Below are 12,996 nucleotides of genomic sequence, written 5' to 3'. Positions count from 1 at the left end.
TCATTCTCTAAACTCGATTTAATTTAATCCTGTCTGACAGTCTTCAGGAAGTGACATTTTTGATTAAGGAGAGATCCGCACTGTTACTCTAACCATACTTAACATCCTGTTGCAGAGTTTGCATGCACGCTGTGCTGTAGAAGTGAAACCGAACATGATTTAAATTAGTCTTTTGATTGTATTATAGTTAGAGCTGCAACAACTAGTTGATCAAATTGATTATAATCGATAATGGGGGGGGGGGTGTTAAGATTCTGGCGGTTTCATGGTATATCATGTTTTTTTTTCATTCGACCTTTTAGGCATAATTTACTGTCAGGAGTAAATATTGTAAGGACAAATAAAAATTTAATTTAAAAAATTTAATCAATTCAAAAAGCTAACCATTTAATTTAAAATGTTAATTTAATTAAATAATTACATTATAATTTGATTACAAGTTTTTTTACTGTGCAATTTCTGTAATGTTTGTGTTTTAATAAACTGTTGTTGTTGTATTGGTTGTGGTGGTGGATGTTGTTGTGGTGGATGTTGTTGGTTGTGGTTGTTGTTGTTGAAAGTACACTCTACTGCACAATGGTAATATATTTGTTATACCAAACTTTTAATTTGTCGTGAAGACCTTTGACTTCCTGTGTGTATATCAGTGTATGGTGTATATGATACGACAAACGTCGATAGTTTTATCAAATTAAACAGTGAAATGTTCATGAAGTGACTCTTGAGAGCAGTTCTGCAGATGAAGTTCATCTGTCCATGTATAGGGAGACAGCAGATGCTGAAATCATTGCGAGTGTGTAGTAGACTAAACTGGGGCACTCATTTACAGACATGGCCGAACATACAGACTTCAATAGCTTAGATTTCAATAGCAGTCTTTTTGAACTTTAATATTCACAGACCCTAGTCTGTATCGATATCTGATTAATTGTACAGCCCTTGATTTATTCATCCAAAAATGTCGAAATTCTGTGATCCGCTTTTTGTGACTGGATTCCATCCATGTTTTCTGGATTGTGGACATCATGTGGCTCTTTATGGTGTTTGCAGTATTAAAGAGGGTTAGTTTTGTAAGTTATTTATTGATGTGTGTTAAAGTTATTACCGTTTAGTGTAAGAAGGGTATGTAAATAGTGGGCCGCTCTCTAAACACTCTACATAGTGCTCTTCAATGCAATTGAATACAGCAGCTGTTTCAAGGTTTTTCATTTCGTAAAATGATGTGTATCGTCGCGAAATTTGAAACCGGTTTACTGGATGAACCGGTTTACTGCCCAGCACTACTATGGACAAACGCATATGAAAAAGAATGTTGGTTACGGGTTTTGATTCCCATTGACTTCCATAGTTTAAAAAAATACAGATGTCAAAATGCTGGAAACCAAAGTTTCGTTCACAATTTTCTTTTTAGGTGGACTACCCCTTTAAGCAATCGTAATTTAGTTCCTATTTTATGTAAGTTAGATTTGATTACCTTTTCTGTTTTGTTTCTCTTTAAACAGGCGCGTGCGTGGCAGGATCATGTCAATGAATTGGAAGCGGCTCTGAGCCGTGAGAAAGATTTGAGCCGCAGGTTACTGGCAGAGAAGGAGCGAGAGATTGCTGAGATCAGAGCCAAAATGCAGCAGCAGCTGGATGAGTATGAGCAACTACTGGATGTCAAACTGGCACTGGATATGGAGATCAACGCTTACCGGAAGCTGTTGGAGGGAGAGGAGGAAAGGTGACCTACGCCGACACTGTTAATGCAAAAATGTTTTGGCCTTTCATCTCTGTTGCCCTTCCAAACATTTGGTCAGTGTTAAAATCCCTAAGAATTCATCAAAAATAGCCTGTCAGCATGAGCCACCAGATTGTAGTGACCGTTAACAGCAAGAGACTGTCCTGAGGTGTAACATCTGATGGACCTCAAATGAAAACGGGAAGGAACTTCTCATGCGCATTTTTCTTTTTTTTTCTTCTTTTTTTTAAATTTTTTTTTATACATATGTTTACTCACACATACATTGAACATTTTCTCATGCTTTGAGAGAAGCAGGTTTTTTTTTTTAAAAGACTGTTTTAGTTTAAACCAGACCGTTTGCGGAACAGCGCTAATGCACCTAAAGGCCATTTCACACTGCACCCGACAGGTGACAACAGACACTTCGCAGAGTTTTGTCGGATCAGAGTGTTAAGCCCAATTTATACTTCTGTGTTGAGTGTACGCCGTAGCTACATCGTAGGCTGTGTTGCACGCGTAGCCTACGACGTACCCTGATGTGCACCTCTCCAAAAATGTAACAATGCGTCGATTCTACACTGACCACAAGCGTTGTGATTGGTCTAACAGAAAATTCAGGCTTCCGCGAAGGAGCGTCACCGTGTGCCAAACAGACGGAGCGCAATAGGATAGGAACGCAATAATTCTGACTAAACTATACATATTTCTAAAATATTTGTTGTTGGACAATAAATGTGCTATATGTGGAATTTTAAACCTACAAGTATGTATATTTATTTTTTATGAAAGTGACCATTGTAATGGGGTAATCAAATATAGGCTAATATGCTTTTGTTTTTATTTTCATTTTTAGTTTAGTGAATTAAAAGACAAGTTTATTAATACATGCCTACATTACATTCACTGTATTTTTTTTTTTTTATAGCCTTCAATATCAACCTTGTTTTTAGGACATCATTGGACAGGATGTGAAATTAAATTATTATTAAAATAAATACAGATCTTTTTTTATTTATTTATCCAAATAGAAAAACGTAGAAAATACCGGGATACATACCGTGTATCGTCATTAAACCAAAAAATACAGAGATATGATTTTTTTTTTTTTTTGGCCATATCCCCAATCCCTATTAAGTATCCTGATATGCATAGTGTTATGCAGTAACCCCATTTTAAAGGCATATTAAAATGTTCACTGTATAATGAATTATTTTTGTGATTATTTAGTACCCTGTTAAAACAATAGTTACATTACATTATTATATTTGTTGCATTTTTATGATAATTAAGGCAACATCTATAGTATTTTTTTTTATCTGAAAAAAGGTTAACAGTGATCAGAGAGCTTACAAATCAGTGAAGCATGGAATCGGTATCGGCCAATCACCATGACAAGAAATCGGTACTCAGTATGGGCTGCAAAATTCCTGATCGGAGCATCCCTAGTTTAGGCTATTGTAAAATAGCATAGTGTCACATCAATAAAGCTTTTATTAGCAAATGTCTACTTGGATGCTATAAATATAGTACCAGTAAAATGTTTTTTGCTTCATATTGATGTTTAACTCTTATATTAAATTTAAAAAATAACATTAGGCTATATGTTGATTGTGAAAAGTGAACAGCACAAATAATAAAGGACACATCATTTGATGCGCAATATATCAGAGGACATGGAGTTTGTCAGAAATGATTTTGACCACTTCATGAAGTTTTTATTTGTAGAAAGCCTTTCTTTAAAGTGAATTTCGTTTTTTATAAATTGTATCTTAATTTTAATAAATGTTTTTAATATATTTGCTTATTTAATAAGAATCAAATATAGCAGACAATAGCCTTAGCGCTGGCTATCATGCATTGCATGCATGTCTCATAAATGAACCGAAACTCGAAATTATATTTGAGTATTCTGTGTATCAGATAGTTTACAAAATCAAATGATTCAGAAAAGTTTTGCCATTGAAATGACTGGGGGAAAAGTGTCCCAATCAACCTGAATTCACCCTACACTCTTTGAAATCATAATTGCTTTGCATTATGTTGTTTTAAATCCCAAATATGCTACTTATAACATTCATCATTACCAATTATTCAGTTATTTGTATTTACTGAATACTGAATTGTGTTCAGTGTCACAATATTCCTGTTTTTTAGCATGAGACTTCTTTCCAAAAAAAATTAAATAGTACTCTGCAAAAACTGCTGCTCTTAGTATTTTTGTCTTGTTTCTAGTCTAAATATCTAAACATTCTTAAATCAAGATACATTTACTAACTAGATAAGTAAAATGACATGAGATTTTTTCTTTTTTGAATATTTATATTTATTTTAGAATATGTATATTTATTTTTTGCTTAAAACAAGCAAAATTATATGCCAATGGGTTAAGAAAAATAAACTTTCTGATTGAAATCTTGTTTCTGTCCCAAACAGAAATAAGATTATTTTCCTTACCCCAGAAAATTTTGGTTTAAGAATTTAGATTTAAGAATTTTTAGATATTTGGACTGGAAACAAGAAAAAATACTAAATAAGAGCATCTTTTGCAGTGTAGTCAAATCTTTTGATCATTTAAAATCTAATCTGCCTTTGTAATGTTCCTTTGTTGACTACATTCTAAATAAACTACAACAAAATATATTTCCTTTGTCTTGTTCCTTAGCTCCCTGTCACGTACCTGAAGCTCATTCATTATGCAGCTCATTATGCAGGTATTTGTCTCTCAGGTGTGATACCCAGCATTATTCATGATCGTTCACACCTCTCATATGGCCTTTGTAAAGAAAAAGTGTCTTACAATAAATATACAATAAATAAATCAATAAATAAATACAGAAACAAAAAATAAGAAATTACATTTATTGATTATGAATTTATTTGACATGCACAACACGGACTATGGAACAGATGCACACACCAGTGTTTTGGACGGGTTTGTGTTAACCGCATAGAACGTTAATCCATTCACATGTTTTCTCTCTTAAATTGGAAGCGCATGTAGGTCTATACGTCAGCATTATCATATATACGTGTAAAGAATTGAAGGGCGCATCTCAATCAGCTCCCTGGTTCAGTAGTCAGGGCACTGATCAGGACATAAGTCAATGGGCTGACTCCCTGATCAGTGCCCTGACTACTGAACTAGGGAGCTGATTGAGATGCACCCGAAGTCTGTCATGTAAAACAAGAGCGTATTGATGCAGTTCAGTCTGTCTGCTATTCTATCTGTTAATGTTACTCTTGATCTGAGGCTTCCGTAAATATTTAGTTTATACGTAGATTTAGGCTTCAACTAAGTTTAATGGTGCAACGCAAAAATATTTAGGAGTGCATACGTTGTAACTTGGTGCCCATTTACGTCCAAACTAGGCTAGTTGTAACTTGCGCATAGCTGGTGCCACAGGTGTCCTGACTGGAAAGCTATCCGTTCCTTTATCGATACACGTGAAAAGCACCCGGGAGCATTATAGGGATCTGTTATGTTTAATATATTAAGTTTTGCTATGTAAAAGTCTATTTTTTTTAATTAAAGTGCGCAGTGAACTCCGTTGTCTTGAAACTCATGCTGGCTCCAGCTGTTCTTGCCTGTCAAAATGGTGTCGTAAACAGAATGGGTCACGTGACCTCTGGAGCTCTATTGACAAATAACCATCGAGGACCAGAACTGATCTTTTTTTTTTAAGTGTATATTACTTGGTCTAAACTAAGGTTAATAGTTGGTCTCCGTGAGTGCAGTGCAGTCAGATACAGTAGCTTCTGAACAGTTGTTACCATCACCGCTGGAACATTTGGATTGATTGCTAATCGTGAATTCATTCTAACATCCTGTCTCCTCCTGTCAGGTTGAAACTGTCTCCCAGCCCCTCGTCTCGTGTGACGATGTCACGGGCATCCTCCAGTCGTAGTGTTCGTACCACTCGTGGGAAGAGGAAGCGTGTGGATGTGGAGGAGTCTGAGGCAAGCAGCAGCGTCAGTATTGCTCACTCTGCATCTGCCACTGGAAACATCTGCATTGATGAGCTGGATGTGGACGGGAAGTTTATCCGCTTGCACAACAATTCTGAGCAGGTGGGTCAATACCGTAAAAGGATTTTCAACAAGCCAATTTTAAAATACAAAAAATTAGAATATCTATTGCAATTGTTCAAACATTAAGAATGCTGTGTACACATAAATTCATATAAAAATTTCAAATTAAGTGATTTTACTGTTTTTTCATCTAGATGAATTGGCCGTAAAAATGTCATGCGATGCAACCGTCATTTATCTTAAAATGTATTTATTTCCTTAACATGCTTAACATTTTTTTTACAAGTTCTCAGTAATTAGTGTAATAAAAGAAATGCAAACACTTTGTTTATAAACACTTTGAGTTTTTGCAAAAGATGATCTCACTTTTTTTATCGTTTCAGTTGCCTTCTTAAATGTAGTTATCAGACTTATTTTTCTTGTAAATTGCATAAAGATTTTTTTTAAATACCATTTACTGAAGCATTCTATATCAGTGATTTCTATTTCAACCACAGAAATTAGATTTCTTTTTTTTTTTATACAGTTATTGCTATTATTGGTAGCACCACATGAGTGGTCGCTCCAAATGACATGAGGATCTCAAATATGATAAAATCTATTTAAAGAGCTCAATTAACAATACATGTCATACAAAAAATTGATTTAAACCATATTTTATTAATTTCACAGAATTGTTTTTATGAACAACTTTTTAAAACATTTTTTTATATAAAAATCAAATTGCAAACAAGTGCAACATTTCTTTGAACTTGACAACGGAGACGATGGAAAAATAATAATTTTGATCAGAACCATGTATAATCATGTAATAATGCCTTGTCATGAACAGTTTTAAGTACTTTAGTGACCCTGGAGCTCAAAACCAGTCATAAGTCTCACGGGTATATTTGTGGCAAAAGCCAACAATGGGTCAAAATTGTTTCTTTTATGCCAAAAATCATTAGGATATTAAAGTTGCAGTCCGTAACATTTTGCACTCTAGCGGTTAATTAACAGAACTGCATGCTCTATTGCATTATTATCAGTGTACCATAATGATTCAGGGTAAGACAAAAACACGGTTTGGAAAATGGATTCATGTTGCACATTCTCATTATATTATTTTTGTAAATCTCCTACCTGTAAATTTCCTACCTTAAGTATATAAAAAAATTAGTAGTAGTAGTAATATGCATTGCTAAGGACTTCATTTGGACAACTTTAAAGGCAGGGGTCCAGGGTCACACTTGTGGCCTTCTTGTGAACAAACATTTAATTGAACTTGACAATCATCATGCTGCTGTATTATTATTATTATTATTATTATTATTATTATTGTTATTGTTGTTTATTTATTTTTAAAGAGCACCTATCATGGCATTTAAAATGTTCCAAATATTGTTTTAGAAGTCCCCAACAACAGTTTTGCATGCATGCAATGACAAAAAAGACTTTAGTTTTCTTATAATATGCATTTATTTTTACCTGTTTTTACAGCGATTCTCAAATGATTCCTTTAGTGATTCACTTTTCAAAACCCCGCCTTTACGTGACGCTAATCTGCGGTGATTGGTCCGATGACCCAGTCAGTTGTGATTGGTATAGTCTGTGCTGATATTTTCGGAAACGGAACGCCCATCAAAGTTTTATAGTGACAGTAATTTGTTAATATGTGCCAGGAGTTATGAATATGAAAACCGCGTCTGTACCGTTTGATTGTAATATGAGCCTCATCTGATCTCATTCATAAAAAAAACTCCTCTATTCTCCTCACGAAGACTCGCGACAAATCAACATCCCTCAGGGCTTTTAGTTCAAAAGTGTGCAGATGAGGAGACATATTGATAGATTCTCATATGTCTGTGTCAAATTTCTAAACAGAGGAGTATTTTTTAATTCAATACTTCCTCAAAATGCGCAGATATAGCCTAATCATGAGCGATTGAGTATGTGTTGTTTTCAATTCATACTGGCAGCCGGAGGGCGCTCTGTGCACATGTAGTCCATGTACAGACAGATGAAGAAGATACCATGTGCCATAATAGAAGTCCGTAATAAAAGCTTCCTGAGATCGCAAAACATACATTTGACGACTAATAAACACTCAATCGCGACGATGTATGGTTTGTCTTCAAGCCACTTAGTCTTCAAATGCTCATCCTTGGGCAGATGAAAAAAGTTTGCTTTTGAGTCGCACTTCAGAACACAGGGTCTCGTCGCCATGATGTTTTCTAGTTTTCACTGGCGTCTTGGAGCGCAATAAGTGGGCGTATCGTATTCAAATAACTTGACAAGTTGACGCCATCTAGTCAGAGAAAAAGCTTCGGTCTTCTAACGATTCTTAAAAATGACTCAGAGTCGACTCTTACTTTTGAAAGAAAATAACTATATATACGGTGCACTGTCATATTTCAAACTATGCAGGATGTTTTTGTTCACTTAGATCTATGTTACACACTACATGAAAGGTAAATTTCAAAATTCCATGATAGGTGCTCTTTAAACACACCTTCCTATTCTCCTTTGCTCTTGCTGCAGGGTCAGAGTTTTTTTTTTCTTTGCTTGGCAGTGGCATCTGGTAAAATAGTTATAAATAAATTGCTAATAAATGCATAATTACTCAAATTAAATTAATGCTCTAAATTATTAAAAAATTTTTCTCATAGTGTACGAAGATTAAAAATAAGCCGTCTGAAATGTTTGTAAATTACCCAAATTGGATAAAAATCTATTCCAAATAATAATAAAGTAAAGTACTTTATTGTATGTATATAAGCCATCAATTGATTATATGCCAATCTAGAAAATATATCTATCATGGAAAACGCTCTGCAGTGGTTGCACCACATGATATTTGGTCGCACCACATGATATTTTTAAATTCACTCAATTTACAGGCATAGAATTGGCCACCTAAACAAAACAAGCTAGATTCCCACAGATTCTCGCAATACCGCGGTCACATGACGCCTACCACGGGTCTGAGATCGTCACCGCCATCACCGCAAAAAAAAAACATTGGCCTGTGCACGTTGTGTCTAATTCCATGGATTCATTGATTCTAATGACATGGATTGTGTCTAATGACATGCGTGTCTTATATGGATTCAAGGTTTTCTAAACAAAACTTAATCAAAAGATGGAGCAAATCCGACCTTTCGCGAGTTGGGGAGCGCAATGTTCCATTATAACATTCCATTTGTACCTGTGTAATGTCTTGTAGCCTATAATTTGAATTTAGTTTTACTAAAGCATAAAATACAGGCGCATAAGCAGGACTTATGCATTTTTTAATTGCACGTGCTTAACACAATTCTCTCACATGGTTGCGCGGCTGACAATAGCGGGTAGGTAGATAGAAGTCATGAAAGCAGAAAAAGAACACACCGCCCGAGCCATGGGTTTGTGTCGAACGCTGGTGACCGATTTCTCCCATAGCTGGCAAAAAAAAAAAGCGCACACGAGATAGGCATATAGCCTATACATAAATTAATATAAATATGTAAAAATAGGCCTAATATAATATGTAAAAATTATTTATGTAATATAATGTGCGTGTGTTCGTGTTCTAGGCTGGTGGGGACTTCAACCTGACTGTAGACAGACTCATGGGGACTCGTGTCACCGTGGGGACCAAAATTGAGGTCCCCATGGGCACAAAAGCTTATTCTGCATTTTTACATTTTCATAAAAACTCATTCTGAATGATTTATGTTTCCTGTGATGGGTAGGTGTAGGGGGATAGAAAATACGGTTTGTACAGTATAAAAACCATTACGCCTATGGCGAGTCCCCAGAAGGATAGCGCACCAGACGTGTGTATGTAATATACAATCATTAGCCTAAATAGCCTTGTTAAATTAGCCTAAAAAGTCTTCGTTAAATAGCCTTGAACCACTGAGACAAAAACGCACACCACACAAGATATGTCAAATAATATAAATATGTAAATGTTATAAAATATAAAAAATAAATACAAATAATAAAAGTAGCATAATATACAATCACGGTAGTGTGAGCAGCGAGTGACGACACTTTAAATTAAATAGCTTTACAACGGGGAATTCACTGCTTGAAAGGGGGAAAAAAAATATTATTTTTTTTAATATACTGTATTATTGTAATTTTTTTGAACATTGTAAAGTATGTTTCTTGGAAAATTTATTCAAATGTTCATGTGTAGCAGAAAAATAAAGTTTCTCTTTAAATGTGACATGTGAATGTATTTTTCTTAGATTTAAATGTATGGAGGGCAAAACGTATTTTTAAATGCTTTTGAAAAATATATTTATATTTTGAAAATATATTTTAAAAATGGCCAAAAAATATATTGGTTGAAAATATATTTATGTAAATATATTTTCGCATACATTTCAAAATATACAAAAAATGGCCAAAAAAATATTTGCTAAAATATATTTTTGCCAATATATCTTTTGGCCATTTTTTGTATATTTTGAAATGTATGTGAAAATATATTTTAAAATATTTTTTTTTACAGTATGGGTGAGCCTTCGTTAAATAGTCTTCATTAACCACTGAGACAAAAGCGCACACGAGATGTAAATTGTAAATGGAAATTAATAGCCTGAATATGTAAAAATATGTAATATAAATACTATAAATATAAATAATATATTATATTATATGGGCGGGTGTGCGCGAAAGTGCGCGGTTTACCGCTGAACCGCGGGAATTTCTTGCTTTTTCAACCACGGTAAGAAAAAAACCATACCGTCCCAGCCCTAATATCCAAATCTGGGAACTGCATACCAGCCTTTAAAAAGTTTTTATTTATTTTTTTCAAATTTGAGAGAGAGTTGCAAACATGCTTTCTGCTTCAATGGGTCCTTGGCAAATTGGTATATAATGTTACTTCCTATCTTTAATTGGATTTCAACATAAAAGTCCAAAAATGGGTAGTTTCTTGATGGTCGCACCACATGATATTTCATAAAATGAAATCATCATCGGACAATGTTTGTTTGTATATTATGAAAGACATAAAAAAACAAATGCTTTGCAATTTTGTGCAGGATTACAAAACGCTTTGGAAATCATGCCAAATAGTGTAGAAAATAAATTGTAATTAATTTAGATTCATTTCAAAGATGTTTCCAAAACAGAAGTTATGGCTGGACGGTCAAGAATTTTTTTTTTTTTTATGCATTTAAACCAGTTTTTAACTGAAAGTAATTGACCCAGGTGCGTTTGTCTAACCGCAATCTCGTACACAAACTCAATAATAGTATTTATAACATGATCTGAATACTCATTTGGTTGGATTGCATGTTAAAATGGTTTAATGTGTAGATAATAGGGGTGTGACGATACATGCATACATTAGTCTCAAACTGCCATGCTTCATGTTCGGTGCATACAGTCAGACTGCGAATACAGTCAGTCACAGGTGATCCACACTCCATTTCAGAAGGGGGTGACTGCGGTAATGCAATGCTGTTCGCTAACCACCACAACAGGAAAAAGAGCAGATGGAGACTATACCCAACCCAAAACAAGAGTTTTTGCAACAGTACATCTTTATATTGAGATCACGATTATAAAAACGATATGTATAATTGATGTAAATGATACGATTTGCGATTTATAGTTTGTTTAAGACTCAGCTTAGGTTTGAAACAACATTTAAGGATAGTACTTGATGACACAATTTAAACGTTTGGGAGAATTATACCTAAGATTTTTGTTCAACTTCCAAACACAACTGAAGATATTTTTTGAAACCTGAGAGATTTCCGTCCCTCCATTTCAAGTCCATTCCAAGTCCAAAACTTAAAAGATCAAAACAATGTCATTTTAAAGGCATCATAAAAATAATCAATTGAGTGGTCTAATCTATATCTTCTGCAGAGACCCGATGGCTTTATATGATGAGCAGATTTACAATGTACTGTAGTAAACGTGTGAAAACCACACGAGAATGAGTAAATGAAGAATTAAAATTTTTGGGAAACTAACCATTTACAGTTTGGGAATAGTCATTTTGACTTGCCTGCTTGCAATTAGAACGGTGATTGGTTGCATTGATCATCTGAAGCGAACGCGCTGCCGGAACAGGACTCCTCAAAGTGAAAGCGCAAACATAATGTAAATCGCCATATCACGTTTAGTTTTAGTAGTAGGATTATTCAAACCATTTTAGATGGTTTATTCTTACATACTTGTATAGTGCATTGATGGCGGGAGAGGTGGGACATGGCGAACACAGAGAGAGTCTGTAAAAGATCTAACGTATACCTACATTGAAAGCAAGAGTTTGTGTTTACGGCGTTTCAGTGACATTACTACATTAAACTTGTGTGTGTTGTGTGTGTTGTGTGTGTTGTGTGTGTTGTGTGTGTTGTGTGTGTTGTGTGTGTTGTGTGTGTTGTGTGTGTTGTGTGTGTTGTGTGTGTTGTGTGTGTTGTGTGTGTTGTGTGTGTTGTGTGTGTTGTGTGTGTTGTGTGTGTTGTGTGTGTTGTGTGTGTTGTGTGTGTTGTGTGTGTTGTGTGGGTTGTGTGGGTTGTGTGGGTTGTGTGGGTTGTGTGGGTTGTGTGGGTTGTGTGTGTTGTGTGTGTGTTGTGTGGGTTGTGTGTGGGTTGTGTGTGGGTTGTGTGTGGGTTGTGTGTGGGTTGTGTGTGTGTGTGGGTTGTGTGTGTTGTGTGTGTGTGGGTTATGTGTGTTGTGTGTGTGTGGGTTATGTGTGTGTGTGTGTGGGTGGGTTATGTGTGTGTGTGTGGGTGGGTTATGTGTGTGTGGGTTATGTGTGTGTGGGTTATGTGTGTGTGGGTTATGTGTGGGTGGGTTATGTGTGGGTGGGTTATGTGTGTGTGTGGGTGGGTTATGTGTGGGTGGGTTATGTGTGTATGGGTTATGTGTGGGTGGGTTATGTGTGGGTGGGTTATGTGTGTGTGGGTTATGTGTGTGTGGGTTATGTGTGTGTGGGTTATGTGTGTGTGGGTTGTGTGTGTGTGGGTTATGTGTGTGTGTGTTGTGTGTGGGTGGGTTATGTGTGTGTGTGTGTGTGGGTGGGTTATGTGTGTGTGGGTTATGTGTGTGTGGGTTATGTGTGTGTGGGTTATGTGTGTGTGTGGGTTATGTGTGTGTGGGTTATGTGTGTGTGGGTTATGTGTGTGTGGGTTATGTGTGTGTGGGTTATGTGTGTGTGGGTTATGTGTGTGTGGGTTATGTGTGTGTGGGTTATGTGTGTGTGGGTTATGTGTGTGTGGGTTATGTGTGTGTGGGTTATGTGTGTGTGGGTT

The 12,996-nt window shown here is 35.6% G+C and overlaps 1 protein-coding gene across 3 annotated transcripts in view; it reads left to right on the top strand.

Moving 5' to 3' along the window:
• The window catches only part of lmnb1 (lamin B1), a 71,362-nt gene that overhangs the window by 29,008 nt on the left and 29,358 nt on the right, over nucleotides 1-12,996 (top strand). For all 3 annotated transcript variants that reach the window (XM_079805375.1, XM_079805376.1, XM_079805377.1), the window contains 2 exons: nucleotides 1,503-1,723; nucleotides 5,566-5,791. In XM_079805375.1, the coding sequence (XP_079661501.1) occupies nucleotides 1,503-1,723; nucleotides 5,566-5,791 (447 nt within the window). The remainder of the gene's footprint in view (nucleotides 1-1,502; nucleotides 1,724-5,565; nucleotides 5,792-12,996) is intronic.

Source organism: Gobio gobio (assembly GCF_949357685.1).
Source record: "Gobio gobio genome assembly, chromosome: 22".
Taxonomy (NCBI): Eukaryota; Metazoa; Chordata; class Actinopteri; order Cypriniformes; family Gobionidae; genus Gobio; species Gobio gobio.
The sequence above is the reverse complement of the archived record's forward strand: the minus strand, read 5'-3'. Positions and strand labels throughout refer to the sequence as shown.